Genomic DNA, 27,753 nt, shown 5'->3' on the forward strand with positions numbered 1-27,753 from the left:
TTGTATGTACGGAGTATCTTCATTTCTATCGCATCTCTCCCTTCAAGATCCATCCATGTTTCTACCTACCTACCCACTACTACTTAACTAGTACTCTTCCCTTGAATTCAACTCTTATTGGCCCAACTAATGGACTGATGCTTAGATCCCCTCCCCCCGCGTGGGTCTCCTTGCTAGGCATTTAATAACGGAAACTACGTACAACCACTCCACCTCACATTCCTACGCCCATCACCACCACCTGGGTCACCCTCTACCCCTCTTCAACCCTTCATTCTATAGTTGCTGAGATGCAACCTACAGATCTACGTAAGAAAGTCGGCCAGGTATGAACAAGGCTTCCCAGCACGATTTTCGAACAAACAACGCCAATGTACAATACTAAGCTAAGGTCCACCCTTGTATAGCTTTTCGCGGTCGGCTTTCACGGCCTCACTCCTAGTCCTGAGATCAAAACCCTAATCCACGAATATGGCTTGGGAGGAATTGTTCTTTTCAAGCGAAATATCAGCGATGCAGCTCAGTTGCAGGTAGGCCACTCCAGGCATACCATCATATATACCAAAAAGAAAACAGCGCTAATACTCTCAGACCCTAACCCATTCTTTACAAGAGGAAGCGAGACTAGCTGGACATGAATATCCCCTGTTTATTGGTATTGACCAAGAGAATGGGTTGGTCACCCGGATTTCACCTCCTATTGCCGCTCAACTCCCAGGCCCTATGGCTCTCGGAGCGACTTATGCCCCAGAGCTTGCTCAGGCTGTCGGCGCTGTCACAGGCGAGACGCTGAGATTATTCGGGATAAACATGAACTATGCCCCTGTGTGCGACATCAACTCAGAGCCACTGAACCCAGTGATTGGGGTCCGCAGCTTTGGAGATCACCCTGGATTTGTCGGAAGATTGGCATGCGCCACTGCTCATGGTCTCCGAGAGCAGAAAGTGGTACCCAGCGTCAAGCATTTCCCGGGACACGGAGATACTGCTGTGGACTCTCATTATGGCCTTCCTGTCATCTCTAAAACAAGAGAACAGCTAGACAAGTGTGAATTGAGACCTTTTCGCAGAGCTGCAGCCGAAGGTATTGAGGCAGTAATGACAGCCCACATTTCGCTACCTGCTATTGACGACAGTCAGCTTCCTGCTACACTGTCTGCTGAAGCCTTGAATATATTACGGAAGGACATGGACTATGACGGTATGGTGATCACAGACTGTCTAGAGATGGATGGTATTCGTGCCTCATACGGTACGGAGCAGGGAGCGGTCCTCGCTTTAGAGGCAGGCTGTGATAGCATTATGGTCTGCCACACTTATGATGTCCAGGTAGGATCCATCAACAAGATCTACGAGGCTATAAAATCCGGAAAGGTGCCGACTTCGCGCCTAGAGGAAGCTTTTCGCAGAGTAACTGCACTAAAAGCCCGTTTTCTGAGTTGGGACGCAGCTCTCAAGCCACAGAGCCTTGATGGGCTTACATCTCTTAACCAAAAAGGCACAGAGTTAGCGAAAGAGGCCTATTCTAGATCGGTCACTCTTGTGCGCGATACACAGAGTATTCTTCCCCTGTCTCCTTCATCGAAAATTGCATTTCTCTTTCCGGGTGATAAGACACCGGCTGGCGGTGCAGTGGATGGGGAAGGTTTGGGCAGAAAGGGATCCTATAATGCCTCCGTTTATCTCGACATTCTTAGACAATGGAATAGCCAGGCTTTCGAGATTAGGTACGGGCCAGAGGGTCTATCGAGTGAGCAGCTCAGCCTCATCGAAGCTGCCGACGTGGTCATATTCGCCTCTATCAATGCACGGGAATCAGCATATCAAAAAACGCTGGGCCTCGAACTGCCGCGCCGCAGTCGTTCAATGGTTGCTATGGCACTCTGCAATCCCTATGACTTTCTTGATGATTCGAGCATTCAGACATACGTTGCCACGTACGAGCCAACAATAGAGGCTTTTACAGTAGCTGTGGAGCATCTCTTTAAGCCGCAACTAGCAAAGGGGTCTCTGCCCGTTGGGCCAGAAAAGCCTGCACCACGTTGGCTTGAAGTACAACAATACGCAGCTCCAACTGACTTTCCCCAGGTATATGATATATGGCTCGCAGCCTTGCCCAATTATACAGTATCTGCAGATAACTTAAATGAAGTGATAACGCCTCCGCCCCATCTTCTTCCTGCCGAATCACACCATCTCGTTGCTAGGACAAACTACCCGGAGTCTAAAGTCGTTGGATTTTGTCTCCTCTTCGTGGTCACTCAGCAAGATACTGTCTGTGTCCAACTTGCAGCACTTGCGGTTGATCCAAAATGGCAGGGTCGGGGAGTAGGGACCGCGTTACTTGCAGAGTGTAAGGCTTGGATGGTGAAAACATTCAAGAATTCTCGTCTAGAACTGGGAAGTACATTCCCACGTTTCTGGCCTGGACTTCCCATTGACCTGCCGACGGAGGTCCGGGAATTCTTTGTCCATCGGGGGTTTCAACTGAACCCTCCTGTTCCACGGTCTGTTGATCTCTATCAAGACATCAAACAATTTCAAAGTCCAGAGCCGTACGTTACTCGAGCCAAGGAGCGAGGATACACCTTCCGTCCCCTAGAAACTGCCGACTACCAAGAATGTATTGTTGGCCAGGAGAAGAACTTCTCGTATAACCAGGTATGTAATCCAATATCCCTTGTCATCTTTGAGTGCATTATAATGTACTGATATCTATCATAGGCCTGGGTTCAGATGTATCATAAACTTGACCCCAGCAAATACCCATCTAGCGTAATGACCGCATTTGACCCCAACGGGAAGCAGGTGGGCTGGACACTAATGCTTTCCCATGAGTCTCCTATGCTCAAGGCGCATTGGGCATTCCCTTCTCTCTGTGGACCCAAGACCGGCCTCATCGGTTGTGTAGGTGTTGACGCAGATTATCGCAAGGAGGGGGTTGGGCTTGCAATGCTTTGCCATGCGATTGAAGATATGAAACAGAGAGGAGTTGAGGGGGTTTTTGTTGACTGGGTGAGCCTAGAAGGGTGGTATGAGAAGATTGGGTTCAAGGTCTGGTGGAGTTGCCGAACGGGGGCAATGCAACTCGATGCTTGATAATGATATGAACGAGGTCCCTCAGAGATGAAACAAAATTGTCACTGTGGGGTTTGCGATGGGTCTTAAGCCCTTATGTGCTGACGACACATTAGTCCCATTGTTATTTCTAGGGATTAGCGTATATAGAGGTTCTAAATCGAAACGGATCCTTCTCTCTGCAATCCAGAGTTGACCACTCTATCGGTGTAGTGGTTGGGGTACTTTGTATTACATCCCCGGGATGAGTGTGGAGAGCTCATAGACCCGCTTTCCGGAGACCTCATGTCCCCCAAAGTTCATACCTTGTATACGGTACTGTAGTGCCATTACGATGGAAGAATGTCGCCAAGTCAGCAGCAGGACACAGGTGGAAAGAGCAAGAAAGTAGGGAAAGCAAGCGGGGTGCCATAATTTTTATTGAGAGATCTAATTAAATGGCTGTCCCTTCTTTCTAGTGACTGTGAGCTGGGTTCTGATCCGCTCTGACCCATGATAGCACAAGGCAGTCCCGTTCCACTAGAATGATCCGACTCCCGAGTAGCATGCCATTGTTGATCCCCGGAAAGAGTGAACAAGAGGAGAGGGTGAACCAGAGCCAATGCGAGGTCTCGAAAAGTTCCTCTTTACAGTTGAGGGACCAAAGCAGGATAGATTGACGCTCATTGTCTCCCAAAGGACACCTAGGTAGAAAAAAACCATTCAAGCAATTTTCCATTTCACATACGCTGATGGAACTAGTAAAACATGGCGAACGTTAGCCTCATAGTCACCCCTGACCTGGTACATACACGCCATAAGATCCTATATTGAACCATCGAAAGAATTAGAAAGGCATTAGTAAATCGTCTCGAACTCCTAACCCGGTGAAGTAACAAATTGGTTCTCTCAATATGCGGGACATTAGGCCCTGCCTCGTCCTTTAGGTCCGCGTCGCTACGTGGTCAAACTGGTACAAAGGCTCCAGCTTGACATTGCGTCGAAGGATATATCTCTTGACCCAGTACGGGAGTGCTTTCTTGAGCTGGTAGCCGGAGTGCATACGGACAGGGACAGCAAATACGTAGTCCAGCTCCTCCAGGGTGCGCTGCTTAGTCTCCGGGACTAAGAAGAAGATCATGATACATGCTGTAACATTCAAGCCACTGTTCTTATGTCAGGTCTTTGTAGAACAGGATCCAAAGTAGAACTATCTGAGTGACAACTTACGCGTAAAAGGCGAAAGCTCCCGTTGGCGTCATAACCCCTAGCATCCGTGGGAATGTGATGCTGAGCACGGCCGCCCAAAAGAAGTTTGTTGCCACAGCAAAAGACATACCAACCTCTATGTAATGAGATAGAATGTTTGAGTGAGTCATCTCCATGATTTTTCAGGGTGGGGTTCTCACCTCGATGCGACAGAGGAAAAACCTCGGCAGAGTAAGCGAAAGGAACTGGTCCCTCGCCGACTGAATAGAACGCGGCAAACATAAAAACGAAAAGAGAGATACAGGCTAGATGTGCAGTCTGCTCCTTCGGTATGTAAAAGCAAAACCCTGCAGCCAACAATGTCCAGGCCATTTGGGGGAAAGTAAACAAGAGAAGGGCCCTGCGTCCGTATGTATCAATGGTGAACACAGCCGGAAAGGCGAACAGGAAGTTGACCAGACCAAAGCCCCACGAAGCAAGCAATGCCTCAGTCATATTCGCCCCAGCTTGAGCAAAGATTGTGGAGGAATAGAACGCCACAATATTAATACCGCACATCTGCTGGGCAAGCATGACTGTCCCTGACGCAAGGGTTGCACGGCGGACACGCGGGATAGTGAACAATTCACCAAGACGCACCATAATATTGTTCTTACCAACAAGCTCTTCTTCAATCTTGATCTGGGTATAGATGTAGTACAGGTCTCTGGCGGCCTGCAAATCACTGTTACGCAACTTGCATAGCGACTGGTATGCTTTCCTTACTAAACCCTTCTTAAGATACCAGCGAGGGGATTCAGGGCATAAGAACACCCCAAGAGTCAGAGGAAGGGCTGGAATAAAAGCTGAGCCGAGCTGTAGGCGCCAGGATATGGCACCCGTGTCTTTGACAGCAAGGTTTGCGCAAGTCCCGAGGAAGATTCCAAATGCGGTCCACAATTGCCAGGACATAACCAGGCCGCCACGAATGTTTGCAGGGGTGTTTTCAGCGCAGTATATGGGGATTGTGGCTCCTTTCAGTCCCATCCCAATACCCATCAAGAGGCGAGTGACAAATAACTGAGGCCAGGTTTGAGAGACAGCAGAGCCGATTGGAGTCAGCAAACAGAAAATAGCAGAGATAAAGATGACGCCACGACGGCCCAGATACTTGTTCAGGGGGTCGGAGAGCCAGCAGCCGCCAAACGCAGTTGCGAGGTAAGGCGCACTAGTTTCCATATCAATAGATGAGCATGTGGAAGGGTGAAATACGTACGAGTTCAGAATACCAACAAGCCACTGGTTTCTAGCCTTGAGTTCACCTTTCTCTGGAATACCAAGGGCATCAGGAAAAGACAAGTTGGCACCTAATTGAAGGAGGTAAATAGGCGTTCAACCGCAAGGTTGTCAAGAATATGTACCATTACTTCCCGTCTGATCCCATCCCCTGATGAATAATTAGCGATTGCTATAAGTGAACGTAATAGACAACGAGTCGCCAAGGTACATACTGGACGGCAGCCCCAATAGAGCAAAGGCCAATGGTAAAATAGAGCGGCCATGGCTGGCGCCACTTGTGGGTAGTCTCGTTAGTAATGACTGTGATTTCGTCATCAGTCATATTCTCAACGGTCTCAAAGTTGTCTGGGTCCCTCGCAATCAGAGCACCCTTCTTCAGGTGATCCAGAATGTCCTGCAGCCCATGCTCATTGGCGAAGTGCTCAACATCTTGAAGAACTTGAGCGGGGGTTAAGTCTGCCAGAGGGTTCTTGATCCTAGAAGGATACATTAGCCTTCAATCGCTCAGAAAGGGAGATGCTGTGAATATGACTGCAAGTGAGAGATAGCTTACTTGGCAGAGGTGTTCTTGTTGAGGTTGATATGCTCAACATGACCTTTCTCAGAAGCGCCATGATCATCGCTGAGGCTGTACAGAACCTGTTAGCAAGGGCTTCTTTGGGGACGGACTATAGATGGCAGAGACTACGAACCGTTGCTCCACGTGTGACATTAGATCACCAGAAGGTGTGTCTCCATCCGACTTCACTTTGGAGTCGTCCATGATCACTGAAGCTTGCAGAAAGAGACGAATAGAGAAAGGTGAATTCAGTCAGCGATTGGGAGGGTTATAGTTTCGATGACTGAGGTGGGAGAGAGTTAACAGTACTTCGCAAAGGGATAAGGTGGGAATAGGGAGGGAGAAAGAGTTTAAGAAGGGAAAAGTGCGGGGGAGACGCAGACAAGATGAAAAAAGAACAGTGTCATGCGATCTAAAAGGGGAAGGTGTCAGTCATGGAAGCCCTGAGAAATAGGGCTCCAACACAGCAGGTGATGCTTCCCCAGACGGGGTTACCAGCAACCATTGCCCAATCAAAGTGTGACTGTATTCACCTGGGCAGTTAACACTTCTTTCTCTCCATGGTTCTACTCCTGTTTCCCCGTGGGAATCCCCAACCCCGTACTCACCACCAGGTAATCCATCCCTAATATTTTGTCACTGGACCCTACTACTAGTAGATCTTACCCGGTAGTATGGTGCAATATACCCACATTTTCATCTTTCCCCTCATGTTCTCTTTCAACTCAAATGCAGTAACAGAACAATAAAACACTGGGAAGAGGGGCTCTGGTGAAGCCACTTTATCCAATCCTTTGTAGAAGAAGTAAGCTCTACTATATTGTATATTGTATATTGTCTAAAAGTTCTTTATAGCATGGGCAGAGAGATCCATTCTGTGAGGTTTTTTTTTAATCCTTAGCCATTTTTATACAATTATAGGTGTTTCTAACCACTCCCAAATCTGACTGCCGCTGAGCCTCTAGAGCTAATTACTAAGGAAATCTTGGTGAACTAGATAGATTATAGCTAGTACTGTTTAGATGTAAATCATGCATACCAAGCGTTTCTGGTGGAGTACGTACTACTGTAGTAGCTGTTCCTGGAACTCAAAGCACGCCAAGTCCAGAGTATCCTGTCTATGACTTGTGTACAGCGGACTGCCCGCGTTTTGGAAGCAGAGAGCTTCTTGCATCGAGTAGTCATAGACAGTGCTAAGGATGTAAGGTAACAAGATGTAGACTGTAGTCTGTGTAATTATTGGTAGGTCAGGCAGGAGAGGAAAAATGATACTGCACCCAAGCTACGTTTCTCATGAGCTGAACAACTGAAGTGTACTAGCGATCTGGCGATTGGTCACTCGGGTGGGATTGAGTTGATGCACTAATCCTCATGTGGAATAGTACAGCCGGTTCCAGCCCCAGTTCAATTAGTATTTAGTACCGACTAGTAGCACTGCGTAATAGTGACGAGAACGACAAGCGAGTCTATTCATACATTATGGGGGGTTGTCTTTTTATTTTTTTTTATTTATTTATTTTTATTTATTTATTTTTATTTATTTTTTCTTTTTTTTTTAAAAAAAAAACTCTTTATTTGCATTGTGATTTCATTTTCAATATCCTAATATCTCCTATTGTTGCTTTCATTCATGGTCCCATGTGTACGACAATACAACGAGAGTTCGCGGGTGGTTATTCCGGGATGACGAGAGAACTTCCATCATCACAACCACACTGTCTCCATAATCTGCGAATCATAAATATACCAGCACCAATGGTAAAAGGTGACCATCCACCTAACGGAATCAACCCTAGAAATCCCCAGGTTCGAGAAGCCGAGGTGGATTCACAGCCCGTCAGAATGACCCAACTCGGGGAGTATACCGAGGGCTGAACCAGATTAATAAAATCTAACATTTTAGGTTAAGGAGTATCATAGCTGGTCGATATTGGAACAGAAAACCGAAGCAAGATTAGGTCGACACGGACGCCGAACCCCAAGTCTCAGGCTACATTACCCTGAATCAAATCAAACAAAAGTTAATTATTCTACATTTGCTGTGTCCAGCGTTGTCCCAAGGTGTGGATACGTTTCCTTAGCTGGAGATGACGAATGGCGGCTGAAGAAATCTCAACAGACGACCACTTCTATTCATTTGATTCGGGACTATGATTTGTCAGGGGTTCTACGCTCGCAGTTCATCTTTCAATTCGAGTCGGAGTACTGTTCTTGCGGAGCATCAACGCATGGGAAAGGATACACTTTGTATGTCCTGCTATACACTCATAGACTTGAGATCTTCAAATTAACTGTGTAGCTATATAGTTTCTATCAATAAGCTCCCCATAGAATGGCAAGGCAAATACTGCGGCGCTACTTCGTACAGGAACCCTAACTCATACCAGCACACGGGCCCTTCCTTGTCACGGGAATAAATTTCCATTTGTCACTCAATGGTATTCATCCTTTAATAACCTGGAGGATTGCGAATGAGATGTCTCGGTTCATGTGTAAAGAGATACACTGTTCAACGTATCCAACCTGTATCTCTTGTAGTACTATCATCTATGTGTCAGTCCTGTTGTTACTGAAACAGGAGCATCACAAAACACGACGAAACGCTATATAGTTTAGAGTTTCGCCGAAGTAGTCATCCGCAATATTAGTCAGAGCCTTTGCATTTGTCTACATCAGTTTAAGTTAACTGGGACGTACTTAAACATTTTCCAGAAGAGAAGGAAGTGGTCCGCCGTTCACACTGGGTTTCTGCATCGTGCCCTTTTTCTGAGAACACAGTCCACAGAAAACAAGGGACTTATATGCGAATAGTACCATCATCTGATGGCTCAGGATAACTCACTGAAGCCAGTTTCACCTTGTTAACCGCTACTAGCCAAACCCTATAGTAACATCAGATTCCGAGAGGCTTGATATTCATACAACCTGGCGCAGTAGATGGAACTACATCATCGTGATAGATTGATCCTTTGAATGTTTATTCCATCTAGATTTAGTTAGATTACTGATATGGTGATGCAGCATGCTAGTGCCTTCATTTTATATATAGCCTTGAGTTTGGGACAGCGCCCAGTTCTACTATATTTCCTTAAAGGGTTAAGGCACTTCGTAGCCATAAGTCACGTGTGTTAGCCCCAGAGAGAAAGAACCGCCACATCCAGTTCCGAGATGCTTGTTCGTAGTTCGACACTGACGTGGCATCGACCCATATATCCGGAAATATGCCTCCATTGCTTTACGTTACATAGAAATGTATGCGGATTCTATGCCAGCCACAAAATGGAGTTTTCTCAGTCAAGTATACCATCCGTGCAGGATCTCCTGCGTTCCGGGGGGCTGTTTGTGCCATTTTCCGAGTTTCCGGTTCAGGCCATCTATGAAACCCCTGGCTGGTTTGAAAAGAAGCTACAGGAAGGAAAGCCGTTCGTGATTCGTGGACTAAATCAAACTGATCGCTGGGACGCATCAACTTTGAACAATGGGTGCTTGGTTACATCATCTTCCTCGGGAGGTATGTATCTAACAGTTGCATGACAGATATCTCATATAGATTTTCTGACATCTGTTCTCGGGTTTCTCTACTTAGCTATACCAGTAAGGAACTGTCAGACTGGTCGCGATGTTAGGATGCGGCTTCGTGATCTGATACCAACGGACCACACTCGTGCTGGTCACGCTCGGGAATCGTATGTCAAAAAGGAAACCTGCCATTACAAGTCTGTGACATGTTTTGTTGACTGCCATAGTAGGCTCTACGCGAAAGACCTTCAATGTCCTGTCGAGTGGATCAGAGCGTTGAAGGCCGTCTTGCCTTCTTGTTTAATGCAACTAGGCTCGTTCGACTTGTTCCGAGTATTACCAAAGGAAATCACGCCCGAAGTGTTGATGGCTTACGTTGGAACACAGTTGTCCTTGTACGTAGGCTGCGGATATGATGCGAAACTATTTGCTCATGAATCATATTTCAGGTCCGGTTTCCACAGATGTTTTAGTGGAACAGTTGCACTTAATCTGATGATCGAGTCTGAAGGTATGTAAATACCCCTCGCTGCACCAGTCTTTCTTAGGGCTTACCCTTGTATAATAAAGAAAGCCGATATGGATCATTGTGCTTTGGCACAGATCAACGCTCACAGGAAAAGTATGACGCGTTTATGGAAGGGCTTGGAAAGTCATCCCACACTGATTGGGCCAATATCTCCATCGCGCAAATGGAATCTGCCAATTTCCCGATATACGTCACTCATCAAGAGCCTGGGGACTTGGTGATATTTCCTTCAGCAACTGCTCATCAAATATGGAATGTCAGCCCCATGGTGACGAAAGTGGTTTGGAACATCCTGCATGCATCCTCGATTCCATCATTTTTTGATTATATCCAGCCTGTATATCAAAAGCAATGCTATGCAGACACAGGCCGAGTTCCCTTGATACCAATACATGCACTCCGTGACAGCAGTCACAACCCAGAAGAGACGAAACTGCTTGTAGATATGCTTCAACAGCTAGTCGATGACGAGGATACTGGGTGTGACTCATCTGTGCCTATTAAACTTGTGGATACACAAGGAGCTGTGGTGGAATGTAACTTTTGCGGATTGACGATCTGGAACCGACACTTACACTGCGAACAGTGTGGAGATTTTGACCTCTGTCTAACATGTTACGTATCCGGAAGGAGTTGCAAGCATGTTGGTGACTATACTTGGGCTGAGCTATTCCGGAGCGAATATTGCCGAACCCTCATCAAGACTACTCGAGATAGATTAGGCGGCTATTCCCCCTCAGACACAGGACGACCGAAGTATGGCTCCCCTAATCACTATTAGACCGGCATGCCTTAGCTTGCCTGTATAATAGTCTATTCAAGTTTCGATTTCGCCGGGCCCAGGGAATATCATTCAGCTAACCTATATACTAGACGAAAGACTTTGGGCGCCATGGCTCTGGTAGCAGCGGAAGCGCGACGACAATCCTCAGTAAGTTCACATGAGCTTTATACTAGCCTTTGCGATGGCTTGATTAATATTCAAGCTGACAACGCCTAGGAACGCCTCTGTCACCTCTGTCGTGACAGTCACCCTATCTGGAAGGGAATAACATGCTCTCAATGCTCAGCTTTCTTTTGTTATCGTGGCTTGTATAGGCACTTCGATATTGATCTCCTTAAGTTCCTCAGAAATGAAACCTCATGGGTTTGCCCGAAATGCTCACAAATATGCAACTGTCGTTGTTGCCATTTTTCTCATCCATACCAAAGCAAGGATAAGCCCGTCCGAGCTCGGATTAAGCCTGTTGATCCACGAGGTCGCATCTCCGGCTTCGTGGACAACGTATTTGACCAGAAGAGAGGCAAGAGAGCTGTCTCTGTTACACAAAGTGCATCGCCACAAAACACTTTGGACCCTCGGGGACAGAAACGACATAGGCTGCCAAACGACGATGGTCACGAAAGGTCGCTACACGAAGCTATACATTCCTCCTCTGAGAGTGTTGAGCCCGCTCAGAATAGAAGGTCAGATATTGTTGCAGATGCTGATGTTCCCCCTGGCCTTCCCATGCGTGGCAGTTCGACAGGGTCTTTCAATTCAAAAGGGCAGCTCCGCATCAGTGATCTCGTGGAGGACAGAAGCTCCCCGGACAAAAGTTTCCATCACAGTCGGCATGTAGAAGCTCATATCCCGCTCTCTTCTACGCCAAAAAATACCCCTTACCGATATCCTCATGAACCCAACAATCACATCGCTAACGCCCCGAATCCCATTGATGAGGAAAACATCCCCTCTCTTGAAAGGAAGCTAGGCGCTCTGCGCCAATACGCGGACGGCCTGCTTGAGCTGTCTCTGATCGATTCACATGCCAAAGTCCTTGACAAGATCTCGGATATAGAAGCTCGAATTGAGCGGAAAAGGCGACAGAAGGCCGAGTTGCTTTTCAGTGGCTTGAACCGAGATTTTCCTGACTTGGCAGATATGGCTATGGAAGAGGCACGACGGCGGGGGATTTGAGAGAGACGCATCGTTTTGTTTCATTATCTTAGCACAAGAAGCTGTTGGTCTATGTATTATTGAATTTTTCCCCTCTTCTCTTTACCATTCGGATTATTTAGTGTTGTGAGATTCGTGCGATATATTTACTGTAGCCGCTAGACAAATAGAGACGATGTGATACTATATATAGTCATCCAACAAAGCGAGCCGTGAGTTGTACAAACATCTGCAATACCTAAAGCGGCGAAAGGATGCCGATGTATGTTATTCTACTTTGCAGCATTGCTAGAAAGGAGATCTCTGAAAGGGCGCTTCGTGGACAAACACTCCATATGAAACTGCGCTGGATTCTCTTGACGGAAGTCGCACAAAGGGAAACAAAGAGAGATCGAGTCTAAATCCACCGTCACTCCAGTTGTTAGGATATACTACTCGGACTAGTACATTCTTACGCCAAGAAGGCAAGAGGAATCATGGATGTATGTTGCATGGGAGTTTGTTTAAGCAGAACCGAAACCATGGAAAACAGCAAAGGCGGAGGAGTTCCCACTGGCGGCCGTCGATCGCCCAGTCCTCCGCATCCCATTCGTTCCTCTCTTTCAATCTCCCCCTTCCACCCTTCTTCTGGCACCGTTACGCTGTACAAGGGAGTTGGCCTTCGGGCATACCAGATATCTTTTTCATAGGTCAAATCATTACCTTCACTCGATGTTGCTGGTACCTACATTCTTTACGCGCATTCTCAACTTGATACGCTCAACCTGATCAACTGGTCTATCATATCCCAGCCATTCCCTTCTTCCCCTCCCACACCCCTCCGCCGAGCTACGATTGCCTGTGTGAATTGTTCACATAGAAGATAAAGCATTACGAACGTGCTTTCTCAAATTGTCTGGCTCTTTTGCCAAGTATCTCCGTTATAGGCTACCACACTCTTCAGTTGCGACCTCTTTGAACTGCGTTCTCGCGCTCTCTCCCTTTGAGGTTGTCGGTGTCAGTCAGTCTAAACACACTAGATATCCCTGACCGCCTCCACAACCCACGACGACCGGAAGCTATCTCTTTCGCACCGTCGCACGATCTTCTCTCCTTCGATCACCCTGACCATCTTTCGATCGGCGTGTTTTCCCCTCTGGAAGATACTACGGAGAACATCAGTTTGCTCACATACTTCTCACCGCTCGCCCCATTATGCCGTGCTTCAAGGGTCTCGCCGTGAGTATACACACTCCGGACGGCCCTATTTCCGAGTACTCGATCCAACGCCAATCCCGAGCCTCTCGCATAGCTTGTTACATTCCCGTACCTCCACCGAAGCTACCAGGTTCAGCTACCGGAAAACCCGAACAATCCACCTTTGCAGTTTCAATCACATTGCTGAATCCTGGTCAGGATGTGCCCTACTCTACCCCAAAATCGACACCGGAAAACCCCACACCTAAGCCCAAGGTTGTTGGGGGTCTTCCCGGCCAAACGGCAGAGCGAGGCCAATATAGTAGCATGGTGGCACCGTATCAGCCGCTGACAAACTCTCCGAACGAGACGGTCGCAGCTTATATCTACTTCGACGGGCGACAAAAGGAAGAGGTCGCTACTTTGCTCCGGAGAGGCGAGGAGACCTGGGTGAACTCACGATGGGTCAGTGTCCCTGAGTCAGAAGGAGGTGGCCTTGCTGAACGGGAATTCCTCTTCCGTGAGGTAGGGTTGGAGCGCTGGCTCAATGGCTTAGACCTAGAAGGGAAGGATGTGGCCGCGAAGATTGAGCGGAGACGGCAGAAGATGGAAAAGCGTCGTCTAAAGCGTGCGTCGGCCGATGGCAACAGTGACCTGGACATGGACTCCAAGCATGACAAGGGCATCATGCGCTATGGTGACGACGCGAAATCACCCCTCGAGGACGTTTCGGACGATGACATGTCTTTCTCCGATTCGGACGACGACCCTATTCCTGAGTCTGCAGGGCAGATCAAGGTGGCTTTGTTCCGTGTTCTGGCCTCGGGGGAGGTCAAACGTGGTGAATACTCGCCGCAGTTCGATGCTCATGATGACGACGACGAAGCCCAGCCAGACGGGAATGGTGGGACAGATGCAGATGTCGACCATACAACGAGTTTTGCAAAGCCCAAGACCCTCGACCCCAAGACCATCAGCACACAAACGGTCACCGGGATCGACCCATCCGACAAGCCTTATGCTATTTTCACATTCATGTATAGAGGAGAGCGTAAGTCAATCATCACTTCAATACATCTCTTCTACTATACTAACCATCTACAGGGCAATTGCAGAAAATGGGCATGTTAAAAGATCCCAAGTCGCAAGAAACTCCTGGCTCGGCAAAGCGCAGATCACTTCAGCCGGACTTCGCTAATATTGGTCCTTTGAAACCCGGTGGCACAGTTGGATTCTTGAACTTCCGGGACAGTTCCGAGAACAAGCAGAAGGGAAAGAAGAGCAAGGCCGCTGGAGATGACGACATGGACAGTGACGATGATGACGATGATTCGATCTTGGGTAAAGCCGACGATGAAGAGGCTAAGGAGGACGATCAGCATCTGTCACCAGATGATATTAGACGCCAGGGGGAACTGGCCGAGGGCGTTCGTAAGATCAAGGCAAGTAAAACCTGAGGCCTTCGCCTTAAGTTGCGCTAACGGAAATACAGCTCAAACGCCAACACTCCTCAGCATCTCTGGGCACTAGTACCCCCAAAACGGACACCGCTAGTCCCCAGCCGTCAGGAGAGACTCCTGCAGCATCCAGTATCTCCACCACCCCTCCAACTGCACCAGCAGTCCTTGCCGGCATACCCGAGGTCCCCAAGCCTGCGGCAAATAATCTAAACGGAGAGTTCGTGGGGAGCCCCTTAAAGAAACAAAGAGCTAGTGTATCCCAAGCGGATGAGAACGCCTTGCGACGGAGGATTGAATCAGGGTTATCTCAACCCGTCAGCGGAGCTTTGGATAGTGCCGCTTCAGAGGGACCTCAAACTGCAGGGGCGGATTCCAGCTCCTTTGGGGCCCAGCCTCAACCAGTTTCACAGGAGAATGAGGACGAAGAGTTGTGATGAAGCTATCTCGATGAACATATTATTAGTTATATGAACTTACTGGGTTCAACATGACTCCCAATTGGTTCTCGATCGGGGAATTCCCTCCACTACCACGTCGGAACGCTAACTTAGCAATCTTCGATAATCTATATCCTAAGCTTTAGTTATTTTGTTTTGGCTGGCACATATACAAACTATGTGAACAACGTTTCATCTCTTTTTGTTGCCGTGTTTGGAATGGGGAACACTCTCAAAAGATTATCTTGATGGCTATGATGGATTGGCGTAAGTGGACCAATCGATAGCCACCTAGTTGGTTTTTTCTTTCTTTTCTTCTTTCTTTCTCTTTCTACTTGGGGACTTCTACTTTTCTTCTCTCTCTCTCTCTCTCTCTCTTTTTAACGTTTTGACGATGATAACGACGGTATGGAGACTATTCTGGATTATGTGCATGAGTTGGAACTACCTTGTGCTGGATGGTCCTAGGGCTCTCGCCTACAAGGATCTAGAATTCTTTACTTGATACTTTTGAAAAGGTCTGGGGTATAAGTTAATTGCTATAGAATAAATGGATCACGCGAGGTACAAACATACGATTGATTTGAATCTGAAGAAGCTGGGATCTTACCTGTTTCTATCTTATCGTTCGGGAACTACGTACGTAACTTACGAATTAAATTGATTAAATAATTCAAATAATTTACCCCCGCAACGTCACAGGGAAACTTCTTCACCCCCACTTTTTTCCCACTCACTCAAAGGCGCAGATGAACACAGGTCTCTGAAGCAAAAGTCCTTACTTGGTTGCTCTTAGATTTCGAGTGAAGTAATAACAATTTGCACATAAACGCCGTCAAAATGCCATTGGCACGCTCATCTGATCCACTGGTGTGGATAGACTGCGAAGTACGCAACCTCCTCTTCGACTCTACCACGATTCCCTCCATATATATGTGATACCTAATACACGCCTGAATCACACAAACAGATGACAGGCCTAGATTCCGAAAAGGACCAAATCATCCAAATTTGCTGCTTCATCACGGACGCCAGCCTCCAACTCCTCGACCCCCACGGATTCGAAACCGTCGTCAACGTCTCTAAGACCACTCTGGACAACATGTCACAATGGTGCATCGACACTCACGGTCATACAGGATTAACTGCCGCCGTCCTTGCCTCCACCGTTACACCTGAATCCGCTGCCTCCGAGCTATTGGCGTACATTCAGCAATATGTGCCACAGCCTCGCACGGCACTGTTGGCGGGAAATAGTGTGCATGCGGATAAGGCTTTTTTGTCGCGGGGTCCTTATGCGAAGGTCCTGGAGTGGTTACATTATCGGATTTTGGATGTGAGCACGTTTAAGGAGGCAGCGCGACGATGGGGTGCGGATGAGTTGCTAGCTGCTGTGCCTAGGAAGAAGGAGGTACATTTGGCGAAGGATGATATTCTGGAAAGCATCGAGGAGATGCGATTTTATAAGGAGAGACTGTTTGGGAGTGGAGGGAATTGAATGAGAGGGTTGATTAGACCGATTTCTAGTTGATCACTGCTGCTGTTACGACTGTTGCAGCGTATGCACACCGACGCTTGGGTAGGCTGTGCTGATTTACTTTCCCTGACAGAGCACGCCACATCTGTAGAAGGTAAGGCTGTTGTCCTTCTGGCTGGCATCACCATGGACCATGAAGGGTGATAAAAGCCTGCTCCTCGAAACCTCCCGCTGTGACTTGGCTGAGTCCGGGGATTTGCCTAAGATGGGCTGCGACCTTCTCTCACATCTTGTATAAGAACAGCACCTAGTGCTAGAAATTTTGCAGCCACATCCTATCTTTCTTTCTTTCTTTCTTTCTTCGCCTTGCCCCAACACATCATTCAAGGAAGAGACCCCTGTTCTACTGTGTCAATATGGGGGCCAGAAAGCAGTGTACCACGAACCCTATAACAACTCGCTTTAACCACTATCTTTGATTCACACAATCTTGGAAGTGAAACTAGTCGCAGTCATGGTGACGTGAGGGGGAAGATGGGCATTGACTGCATCTGACAACGGGACAGCAGTTAAGTCGGCAATGCGCGAAGTCGCAATGATAAACAGGCTGCTATTACTTTCATCCTGGGGCTATCTGTTCACTCCGTCCGGAGTACCCCCCTGCAATCTTACGACTTGCCGAAGGGTCTAGATTTGAATTCATTCATAAGCAAAGGTGATAAGAGGCCGTCGACAGCAGATGCAGTGGCAGAGCCCGTGGTCGATGAGTTGTCCGTGTACTTTGGCTCTGACGGGGTGAAGCGGCCCAATCATTCAGGGGCGTCCGTGTCCCAAAGTTTAGAGCTGCAGCTATTAAAATAGCTCCATTGGGACCTGTCCAACAATCAACTAGATTAAAGACTCTACAAACTGAGGCAAATCCGAGGGATAATTTGACATTCTCTTCTCACTTTCGTCAAAGTGGATAATCGTATAGAAAAGGGGGAGACTCATAATAAATAGAATGTCTTAGAAATAGTTTTCTATAATGAATCTATTTTTAAAATTTAGCTAATTGTTTCTTGAGGACTTTTCCGCCTTCCATGGGGGTCGTCGCCGCCTTTGTGCTGGTACCTGAGCCCTTCCAACCACTCATTGATGGCTTATGGACACTCACCCATCCTTCCAGAATTGCCTCTATTCGCTCAGTCTACCGCTCGTTTTCTTTTTCTTTCTTTCTTTCTTTCTTTTTTTGTTTCAAAGAGACAGGTATTGAATATCTCCATTGTTCCTACAAGAGAATTTCACATCTTTTCTCTTTGCAATGGCCCATCAATGAAGGCGCCTTCGACTTCGATCAGAATTGCGATATGTGCTTGTTTATTCTGTGACAGTCGTGGATTCGTACCTCAGGTGGTAATGGGCCGTCAAGGACTCAAAGCTGAGCAGATGCCACGTTACCTGAGTTTTTCTCTTAGTTAAAGGCAAGCATTTCTGCTTCAGATGTTCTTCATTGACTGGGTTATATACATAGACCATGCTTGGTTAAGCCCCATACTCGGGCCAAGAATAGCCTCTATGTACAGCACTTGCCATGTTCGCAACTACTACCAGAACTAGACCTCTTTCTGATATCCAGGCATACTTCACATTACGTATAATTAGAACAGGTCTGCCTACACAGAACTTGAACGCCCCGTTTTCCTCTGATCTATAAGCAAGACACTACCAGTATCTATTGTATACAAGCCACACCTACACCCGCTAACTGGCGAAGATGATTTCTACTTCCTCTTCTGGTCTCACCTTTTATTCAATCATAACAACCCGGTGTATTGCTAAACACCGCAGCAACAGTACTGCGCCTGCATTTGATACCAATGGGTCCGATCAAGCCTGGCTCCACGCCATATCCTTCTTCTCGAGCACCTCGACAGGCGCCTGTGGCCTCCTGCAGCCCACCCATATCTACCAATGACGGCTTCATAGAGGAACACTATCGTGCTGGTGGTCCAAATCTTTGCGGGTTTCCTCCTGTGTTTTGCAATCCCATCCAATGTGAAAACTTTCCTATGCTAGATGTTCTAACCGTCGCAAAGAAATGGATTATACCGGTGATAACTTTTTATCTTGATGAGTTCAGGCCACGATTCAATCTTGCCAAGGAGCCTGTATCCACTATACGTCTCAGGGCGCCGAGAGAGTCCAAGGAACGTTGGTTGGGCGCTGCCCGAGAGATATACCAGTGCTTGTGTCGAAATGGCCTTCATCATTTTGCAATAGAGATCCTGGGTCAATCTTTGGACATTAGTGCCCATAGCTAGCCACATGAATCTATGGGTGAGAATGAAATTAGTATATCAAACATAGGAAATTGATACGCCGAGTATTCGAGTTGTTGAGATCTCTCTCAGTCTTAAATGTAGTCAGAGAGGCTAATTACCTTCTGCGCACGCACTTGGACCATTTGTCCCCACGCGCGGGGCCTCGATCCCTGGGAAAAAACAAGAGCGGCGTTAAGTGGGGCGGAAGAGGGGCACTGATTTGGGCCTGAGGTGTACATACATGAAATCATGCTGATGACGGCGCGAGTGTTCAACGCATGGTTTTAGTTTGAGTTGGTGCCCCTCCTTTATTTATCTTCCTCTCTCTCTCTCTCTTCTTCCGATCCCTCCCCCGATTGTCGGTGAGCAATCTCAATTCCCTATATAATATCCTCTTATCTTCCTCTCCTTTCTTCTCCTCTCTCTTTTCCTTTTTCTCCCTCCTACCACTATCCTTGTCATCATGTCCGTCCAGACCGTCTCCTTCCAATCTTTTACTGACCAGAAGCCGGGAACGTATGTCTCTTATCTATATCTATCCATTTTAAGATATTGTTATATCATAGAGCCGTTGCTAACCTTTATAGCTCTGGTCTTCGTAAGAAGGTCAAGGTCTTCCAGCAGCCCAACTACTCCGAATCTTTCATTACCAGCATCCTCCTCTCCATCCCTGAAGGTGCCAAGGACGCTTTCCTCGTCATTGGTGGCGACGGCCGCTTCTATAACCCCGAGGTCATCCAGAAGATCGCGAAGATCAGTGCCGCCTATGGCGTCAAGAAGCTCCTTGTCGGCCAGAACGGCATCTTGAGCACCCCGGCTGCCAGTAATCTCATCCGTGTACGGAAGGCCACCGGTGGCATTCTGCTGACTGCCAGCCACAACCCCGGTGGTAAGAGCAGCATGGAACTCTTTAGATTGAGCAATTGCCCCAGCTAACTCTCATGTCATAGGTCCCAATGCCGACTTTGGTATCAAGTACAACCTGTCCAACGGCGCCCCCGCCCCCGAGACAGTCACCAACAAGATCTACGAAACCTCCAAGACCCTCACCTCTTATAACTATATTGAGACCCCCGAGATTGATCTTTCCAGCATTGGTTCCAAATCCTACGGCCCATTGGAGGTCGAGGTTGTCCACTCCACTACCGACTATGTCAAGATGATGAAGGAGATTTTCGACTTCGACCTGATCAAGGAATTCCTCAACACCCACAAGGACTTCAAGGTTCTGTTTGATGGCATGCACGGTGTCACTGGCCCCTACGGCGTCGATATATTCGTCAAGGAGCTGGGCCTGCCCAGCAGCAGCACCATGAACTGTGTCCCTAGCCCTGACTTCAACGGTGGTCACCCTGACCCCAACCTGGTCTATGCCCATGAGCTGGTTGAGGCCGTTGACAAGAACGGTATCCACTTCGGTGCTGCTAGCGATGGTGACGGTGACCGCAACATGATCTACGGTGCTAACACCTTTGTGTCTCCCGGTGACAGCTTGGCCATCATTTCTCACCACGCCAAGCTCATTCCCTACTTCCAGAAGCAGGGTGTTTACGGTTTGGCCCGCTCCATGCCCACCTCCGGTGCTGTCGACCTGGTCGCCAAGGCACAGGGTCTGCAGAGCTACGAGGTTCCCACCGGCTGGAAGTTCTTTTGCAACCTGTTCGACAACAAGAAGATCTCAATCTGCGGAGAGGAGAGCTTCGGTACTGGTAGCAACCACATCCGTGAGAAGGATGGCTTGTGGGCCGTCGTCGCATGGCTGAACATCATCGCTGGTGTGGCCAAACAGAAGCCAGACCAGACCCCCAGCATCGCTTCCATCCAGAACGACTTCTGGCAGACCTACGGCCGCACTTTCTTCACCCGCTACGACTACGAGAACGTCGACAGCGACGGCGCCAACAAGGTTATTGCTATCCTCTCCGACAAGGTCGCCAACAAGGACAGCTTCGTCGGCTCCACCGTGTCCGGCCGCAAGGTCACCGATGTGGGCAACTTCTCCTATACCGATTTGGACGGCAGCGTATCCAAGAACCAGGGCCTGTATGCCAAGTTCGATGATGGCAGCCGCATCGTCGTTCGTCTGTCCGGCACCGGCAGCAGCGGTGCCACGATCCGTCTATACATTGAGAAGTACGAGAGCGACAAGAGCAAGTTCGGCCTCACTGCATCCGAGTACTTGAAGGACAACGTTGCTCTTGCCCTTTCTCTGCTCAACTTCAAGGAGTTCATCGGCCGCGAGGAACCTGACGTCCGCACTTAAGTGACTATGATTTAATGTTTGTAAATATTGTGCCACAAGCGTATGTGAGGTGCAGTGTTCTTTATGATGGGAAGAAGCAAAACCCATCCATGGACAAATTTCATTCTAAGATAGTTAATCGCATAGCAGTATAATCATAACTCATATCCCAGTCCATAACCGGTTCATTACTGTGCGCCATAACGTCATATCATATCATTAACCACCCCCAGAATCCCTCTACCGTCATGATAACGAGTAGAACCAATAATTTAGTCACAAGCCGACCTCGTCCCCAGCGAATCTTGAAGTTTCCCCTCCCACCAATCCTTCCACCGAACCACCTTCTCCTCCCGCCTCGCCTCTTCCGCCGCGAACACAACCGCATGACTCCTTACCGCTTCCTCCAGTGTACAGCCCACGAAGCATCTCTGCGCACGCTCGACCTCCCACCCCTGATTAACTACCGCATCCACGGCACGGACAAAGCTCCTCGCCAGACCGTAGTCGCCCCCGCCATGAGACTCCTTCTCTTCTGGCGGCTGCCGCGGCACCTCAATAGACCGGGTCGACCGGGTCGAGAAGCTGTAAATATGAATATTCCGCGAATCGTAAGAGATTTCACCCTGGGTCCCGTAAACACGACCACGCCGTTCACATTGTTTCTCCGTCGGAGCGATCATATGGAAGATGGCCGTTTTAGCAGTTCGGGGATAATAGTCATTGGTGGCTGTAGTAGAGTCAAGGGGTTCATCATCCCAGGTAAGAGTGACGACCTGGTCATCGCAGACATTGTTATCGGATTCGTAAACGCACCGACCGTACCAGGGTCTCGCGGCGATATCCTTGTCCTCCGTTTCGGGAGAGTAATCTTCTTCCAGAATACGGAGGAGATGGGCCTCTGCTGCTTTGATCTGTTCTTCCTCAGATAGAGAGGAGGAGCTCCGGATTACATCCTCGATATCTGGACAGACGATGTTGACAGGCCATTCGTAGTCGGCCCTTGCGACGTGCATGTCGCGGTAGATCTTGATGGCGCTGTAATTGCAGTCTCTCTCTGCAGGGCAAGAGATGCAATTTGTTGCCGTGGCGGCGGCACGAGGTTTTCTGGATTTGCGGAACTGGGTCAGGGAGCCGGAGGAGGTGATGGTGCGTGGGAGATGCGCTTGTTGGCGCTTGAGGTACTCCTGCTGCTGCTGTGTGGAGAGGTTGGCGTCTGCGGGGAGCGGTGGCGGGGAACAAAGGAGCCACAGGATGAAGTCGAGGTCGTGACAGGATTTGGTGAGCAGGGAGCCGTCACCTTCGGGCGTTGCTCGTCGCCAGTTCCCGCGGACATAGCTGTGTGCGAAGTGCCACCATCCAACTGGTTCGCAGTGTTCCATTGAAATAATGTCGCCAATGACACGGTCCTCAAGGAGGAGCTTTCGGAGGAGGATGTTGTGTGGACTGTATCGGAGGACATGACCTATGGAGAAGATGGTCGATGGGGAAGAGGGGGGTGATAAGCCCCCTGCTTCCTTTGGTAGTAGCGCGCGGTAGACGGTCAGACAGTCGGATAGTGAGAGGGCGAGCGGCTTCTCGCACAAAATGTGAAGTTCTAACGGGGCGATAGCTTGTAGGATCTCCACGTGGGTTTCGTCCAGCGTGCAGATGAACACGCCGTCTATTCCACCGGTAGTATGATTGGCCGCGGCAGTCACAGGAGACCTGCTCTGTGTTCGCCGTTTGATTTCCCATCGCAGCCAATCTCGCCAGTCTTCGAACTCCTGCCCGTCCTGTGGAGTACCGCTGTCGCCCCAAATATAATTGCGGCCAAATTCCCGTCGTTTGAAGGGATGTGGCTCGGCAATCGCGTGGATCACACCTGAGGTGGCATTGGTGACGGCTCGGGCGTAAGCATTGCCTCGCGAACCAGCGCCGATGACAAGGAAACGAAGTGGTTTGGCGGAATGAGGGTGGGGTGGGGAAGGGGAAGATGAGGAGAGATCGTGAGAAATCGGGGGAGTAGGGTCGCCCATGATAACTATCAGTCAAATAAATATAAGTAGATACTAGTTTCCGGTTGTGAAACTAGACATAGAGAAGGAGATAGGGAGAGGGATGAGGAGAAGAGGGTAGGATTCGATTCTTATATGGAGTCGATACTCGATAAGTATACTCCATGGAACCTCGCATCGCAACCCTGCCATCTCAGGTCACGCATGGATAGCCGAGCCCTGATTGGCCCGAGTGCTGCCTTTCGTGCCATCATTCATGCTCATCCATGCTCATCCGCTCGAAGAGAGAAAATAACTCCGTTCCGGATCCACCCAAAAATAAAAATAAAAATAAATACAATACAATAAACTCAGGGCCCTTATCGATAACGTCCTGTACCTTAAGACTCGGGATTATATTTGCCATTCAACGTTACATGACCATTATCCGTACAAGATTTTCCCCAGGATATGTACGCCACAGAAATTATTGTTATACGACAAGAAAAGAAAGTTTGTCAGCAATGCGCTGGGGTTCGACAAGGAACAGTGAACTGAATTCGGGGTATCCATATAAGAAATAGAGAGTAAGATGTACAACAGGATCAGGAACATGCCAGCCTGAAAAGACCAAGGATTATTCCTGTTGCGAAGGTGACACGTCCTGAAGGAAAAGAAAGAAATGCAAGCTCTCAGCGTATGTACAGAGCAAGGTTCTGATGATATATATCCAGACATCGGACAACGATGGGGCGCTTGCAATGGCTAAAGGAAAGACAATAGCGAACAGGATCATATACTCTCAGTAAATCGGCTGCCGCGGCTACCATCAAAGCTTGGATGACTTCGACCCAGCACGTCTGGTCGCTTGGGGATGGTGGGAGACAACGCTCCCTGCGCCAGAGGCACAATGCGCGATACAGAGGGTTCGTTAGATAAACTAGCTTCTGCGGAGCCAGGAATAGGTGTCCTGGCCGGGGAGGGCCGAAAAATCACAATGGGATTGGTTTCTTCGGCTTCCCTTGTATAACTCACGTCCAGCGGCATGCCATACGGGGTTGATGGAGGCGGCTGCGAGGTAGGTGAGCGGGGAAGGACCGGTGAACCTGGCGGGAAGCTCACACTTGGTTCCGACATGGTCGGCGATCCTTCCGAGAAACCACCGCCGTATCCATCTCCTCCTGACTGTAGTACGGAGGGAATTTTCCGACCAGAAATCTTCTGGAATCCACGCTCGCTGGTGCTAGAATCTAAGGTGCTTTCTGTATGAGTAGAGAGACGCGATTGTCTCCAACGTTTCATAAACGCTGGCGCAAAGTATGACGCCGTGAATAACGGATCATTGCTAGACCGCCGCGAAACCACATCAGCTGACCTTGTTACAGATCCTTCTCCAACAGCAGTACCAGTCATATCACCGGGCGGAAGGACTTCAGGGGCACGATTTTGGTATGCTCTCCGTCTCCGGAGAATGATGAAAACTAGGAGCACCAAAGCCATGGCACCAGCTACACCACCAACGACACCGCCAGCAATTTTGCCCTTGGTTTGGCTGTCCAGAGCGCCAGAGCCCTGGGAAGGAGAAATTGTCGCTGACGTAGTCGGTCCAGTAGTCAAAGTTGTCGGTTCGGTAGCTGTCGGCCCCGATCCCCCGTCCCACCCATATGAGGCGCCGCCTCTGGTGCCGGAGGGCAACGAAGTTGTAGTAAGCTCAGATATAGTAGAGGTTGTAGAGGATGTAGAAGTTGACGAAGTCGTTGTGCTGGAAGATGAGCTTGAACTAGAACTAGAGGTTGACGAGGTTTGGCTAGAACTGGAAGACGAAGAACTCGTGGAGGTGGAGACTACAGTGCTGGAAGTTGACTGAGGCGTCCCACTCGAGCTCGCAGGCGAGAGAGGTATTTGGGAAGCGGAAGTATTGGAAGCAGAAGATATCACAGGAAGAGAAGTAGGCGAAGCCGAGGGATCATGACTAGCCGACCCAGGGGCAGTATCAGTTGTGGGGGTATGTGAAGCAGGAGAGGCAGTCGGGGTTTCTTCGGAAGAGGTAGTCGGAACAGCCGGTGAGCTTTGGTCAGTGGTGATTTCCGACGCTGTAGGCTCGCTGATACCAGTTGTCGGCGAGGGCATTCCTACTGTAGCGGCTATCGTAACTTGCATCGAAACCTGGCCTTCCTGGGATATTGCGCTATCCATTTGGGGCTGCGATCCATCCTGCGCCTGCCGCTTCATCATGTCTCTCGGGTCATTCACAACCGTCCCATGGACTACGGAGTGCCCGCTGTTCGTACGTCCCGTAACACCAGTAACAGCTGTTGATCGATTAGTTCTCTTCATCAATCTGCTATACCGAGTGTGCCTATTGCCATGATGGGCCATCCTGGTTCGGCCCCTGCTCCGAGCTGTACGAGTATGCTCTCAACCGAAACCACCCAGAAAACTATTGAAGATTGAATATCAAAGACGTGTGGCGTAATATTGATCGACTCGAGATACCGTTGATGCGCCAAACCGAGCACACGAGTTTTGAAGCTCCGTGTTGGAAGAAGATTTCAGGAAGAATGTAGTATGCGGTGCCTGCCAGGACGACACAAAGATATTCGGGAAAGAAGCGAGTTTTGGAAAGAACGCAAAGAATTAGAATATTAATCCGAATGAGTGAAGACTGTGTTGGCTACAGGATGATAATGTCGGGGATTGATCGAAAGAACGACTAGCGGGCACAATGAAGGCTTAGGCTTGCCCAAGCGTTGAAACCCCGCAAATAGCGCAGGTCTTAAAATTCGTATGAACCAAGGAGCGGACGTCAGCTGCACCGAAGAGCTGACAATTTCAAGCGTAATGATGGGAAAACGATTCCAAAATGCATGGAAACCTGTTAAGAAGGTCAATTAGAGAACCACCTAGCTACCATACCCGCTGAAAATATGAGAGATTCTCCGCAGGTCTCAGGATGATGCCGAGTCCATTTTGACATCTGAGCTCGTACATACCAGTAAGGAATGAACGAAGAGAAGCGAAAAGTGAACAGCAGGTGGAACTTTTGTGACTTTTATCTGTATTTCTCCAAATCTTGAGAGCTCCTCCAGCTCTAATCCATAATTGCCGAGAGAATCGAATTGGAAGTTTCAACGGGGAGATGGACTGACAAGAGACTCATCAACGTTGGGTCCCTCGAGAATCTGATCGCCAAAATTATTTCCGTTTCACTTTTTCCCTGGTTGCGGGATCCACGTTGACACCGGACCCAGCCTTGTCTCTCGCTTGTTCCAAGCCGTTCCGTGGTAGTATGTCACCTCGCGCGGTCCGGTATTTCCACCATCCGTTTCAATGGTTGTAGGCTGCCCCTAAGGAAAGATTCCGTCCTCTGCCGCCAAAAGATCAAGGGAAAAGAAGGGGAGATAGGGAAGGGAGGAGCGAGAAGGGCGGGAGAAGGTGAAGGAGAAGGAAGGTGGGGAGAGAAGGGAAAAGACGATGTGAATGAGACGGCAGAGAATCGATCAGGCCAGACCTAAGAATAACAACAAGAAGTTCGGCTGAGGTCAGGTCTTAGACTTGCAGCGTCCACCAACTACTAGTCGTTACAATACAGGAATTACATCAGCATTGACTTTTCTCAATTACGACCGTTATTTCAACTCCGATAATATCAATCATCTAGCTTGTTGAGGATAGAAGCATCGACTTCCGAAAGATGGTCCGGATAGATTTGCTCTATGTCAAGGACATGAGCAAACCTGGAGATTGCAATGAATGTCGGTATCCTGGTATAGTATCTTTGGGTACAGGTGTTCCGGTACTCCAAACACAATACCGACTTGATGCGTACGCATTGCGTACCCGAAATGACAGCCTTTCCACTTCGGGGATCAAGCGATGCCATTTTTGCACCCAGGAAGTATCATTGGCTCGACGCGGGAAAGCCAAGACTAAGTTTAATAAAACACTGATGGGAAAGTCTCACCTTCATTTAACTAATATGCCTTGAGTGGATGACTAGCTTTAATTTAATATAGAATGCCGTCTGTCACCCTCTCATCAAAATCTGAAGGTTCCCGAGGGTCAACCAACAGCCACAGATCAAGCGCATTGAAGGTTTTGAGAGGGGTAGATCTGATCTGGGTGCAAGGCGGAAGAGGGATTCGCAGTGAATGCAACCTTGCTCTACAATTTGAGGGTCCATTGAGTACAAACCAAACCCTACTAGTACACACACTACCAACTTTTGAGTGACAGAGTTGGTCTCGTACCTCTCTTTCGGGTAAGATACGAAATTGAACGACCAGAATGTTCTAGCCCATATTACATCGGCACGCCCCACGCGGCTTGGAATGTGTCACCTCAATCCATTTGTCCCGCTAGACTCTTTTCAGTCTAACCCAGGACGGTGGTGCATGATTACATAGTATTTGAATACTATGCCGAGTTCGAAGTGATTGCGATTAGTCTACTACGAACCTTGAAGGATCAAGAATAGGATCCCGGCGCAGTGTTGGCGGCAGCCCGTACGACCTGATATGCATACAATAATATCTCCTGGGAGTAAGGGGCTAAAGTTTCTAGTGTTTGGTCTCCGCCCCCAGTTCATCACA

The 27,753-nt window shown here is 48.6% G+C and overlaps 8 protein-coding genes across 8 annotated transcripts; 5 read left to right on the forward strand and 3 right to left on the reverse strand.

Moving 5' to 3' along the window:
- Window positions 1-723: 723 nt before the first annotated feature.
- BDV37DRAFT_273451 (putative beta-N-acetylglucosaminidase) lies at window positions 724-3,099 on the forward strand (the record flags this gene model as incomplete). The annotated part of the gene is made up of 2 exons (XM_032085058.1): window positions 724-2,661; window positions 2,725-3,099. The coding sequence occupies 2 exons, from the start codon at window positions 724-726 to the stop codon at window positions 3,097-3,099; spliced, it is 2,313 nt and encodes a 770-aa protein (XP_031939052.1).
- An 826-nt stretch (window positions 3,100-3,925) lies between these two features.
- On the reverse strand, window positions 3,926-6,307 carry BDV37DRAFT_296065 (uncharacterized protein; the record flags this gene model as incomplete). Its single annotated transcript, XM_032090034.1, has 8 exons — window positions 3,926-4,223; window positions 4,288-4,402; window positions 4,467-5,473; window positions 5,522-5,612; window positions 5,667-5,692; window positions 5,757-6,020; window positions 6,098-6,172; window positions 6,237-6,307. 8 exons carry the CDS (start codon window positions 6,305-6,307, stop codon window positions 4,001-4,003), a joined length of 1,872 nt encoding a protein of 623 aa, XP_031939053.1. The 3' UTR covers window positions 3,926-4,000.
- Window positions 6,308-9,382: 3,075 nt separating this feature from the next.
- BDV37DRAFT_285434 (uncharacterized protein) lies at window positions 9,383-12,111 on the forward strand (the record flags this gene model as incomplete). Its single annotated transcript, XM_032087725.1, has 8 exons — window positions 9,383-9,614; window positions 9,699-9,789; window positions 9,853-10,017; window positions 10,072-10,133; window positions 10,193-10,907; window positions 11,025-11,082; window positions 11,152-11,298; window positions 11,368-12,111. The coding sequence occupies 8 exons, from the start codon at window positions 9,383-9,385 to the stop codon at window positions 12,109-12,111; spliced, it is 2,214 nt and encodes a 737-aa protein (XP_031939054.1).
- A 599-nt stretch (window positions 12,112-12,710) lies between these two features.
- Window positions 12,711-15,757, forward strand: BDV37DRAFT_254353 (uncharacterized protein). Its single transcript, XM_032082621.1, has 3 exons — window positions 12,711-14,317; window positions 14,371-14,708; window positions 14,759-15,757. Exons 1-3 carry the CDS (start codon window positions 13,285-13,287, stop codon window positions 15,158-15,160), a joined length of 1,773 nt encoding a protein of 590 aa, XP_031939055.1. The 5' UTR covers window positions 12,711-13,284; the 3' UTR covers window positions 15,161-15,757.
- Window positions 15,758-16,133: 376 nt separating this feature from the next.
- Window positions 16,134-16,661, forward strand: BDV37DRAFT_285436 (oligoribonuclease; the record flags this gene model as incomplete). Its single annotated transcript, XM_032087726.1, has 1 exon — window positions 16,134-16,661. One exon carries the CDS (start codon window positions 16,134-16,136, stop codon window positions 16,659-16,661), a length of 528 nt encoding a protein of 175 aa, XP_031939056.1.
- A 2,526-nt stretch (window positions 16,662-19,187) lies between these two features.
- pgmA (phosphoglucomutase PGM2) lies at window positions 19,188-21,356 on the forward strand. Its single transcript, XM_032082622.1, has 3 exons — window positions 19,188-19,459; window positions 19,531-19,832; window positions 19,894-21,356. The coding sequence occupies exons 1-3, from the start codon at window positions 19,407-19,409 to the stop codon at window positions 21,204-21,206; spliced, it is 1,668 nt and encodes a 555-aa protein (XP_031939057.1). The 5' UTR covers window positions 19,188-19,406; the 3' UTR covers window positions 21,207-21,356.
- Window positions 21,333-23,326, reverse strand: BDV37DRAFT_176911 (Gfo/Idh/MocA family protein). The gene has a single exon (XM_032079419.1). It carries the CDS (start codon window positions 23,201-23,203, stop codon window positions 21,458-21,460), a length of 1,746 nt encoding a protein of 581 aa, XP_031939058.1. The 5' UTR covers window positions 23,204-23,326; the 3' UTR covers window positions 21,333-21,457.
- Window positions 23,327-23,771: 445 nt separating this feature from the next.
- On the reverse strand, window positions 23,772-27,044 carry BDV37DRAFT_296067 (uncharacterized protein; the record flags this gene model as incomplete). The annotated part of the gene is made up of 4 exons (XM_032090035.1): window positions 23,772-25,473; window positions 26,151-26,233; window positions 26,372-26,508; window positions 26,991-27,044. The coding sequence occupies 4 exons, from the start codon at window positions 27,042-27,044 to the stop codon at window positions 23,954-23,956; spliced, it is 1,794 nt and encodes a 597-aa protein (XP_031939059.1). The 3' UTR covers window positions 23,772-23,953.
- Window positions 27,045-27,753: the final 709 nt, after the last annotated feature.

The sequence above is a fragment of the Aspergillus pseudonomiae genome (genome assembly GCF_009193645.1).
Source record: "Aspergillus pseudonomiae strain CBS 119388 unplaced genomic scaffold BDV37scaffold_60, whole genome shotgun sequence".
Lineage (NCBI taxonomy): Eukaryota > Fungi > Ascomycota > Eurotiomycetes > Eurotiales > Aspergillaceae > Aspergillus > Aspergillus pseudonomiae.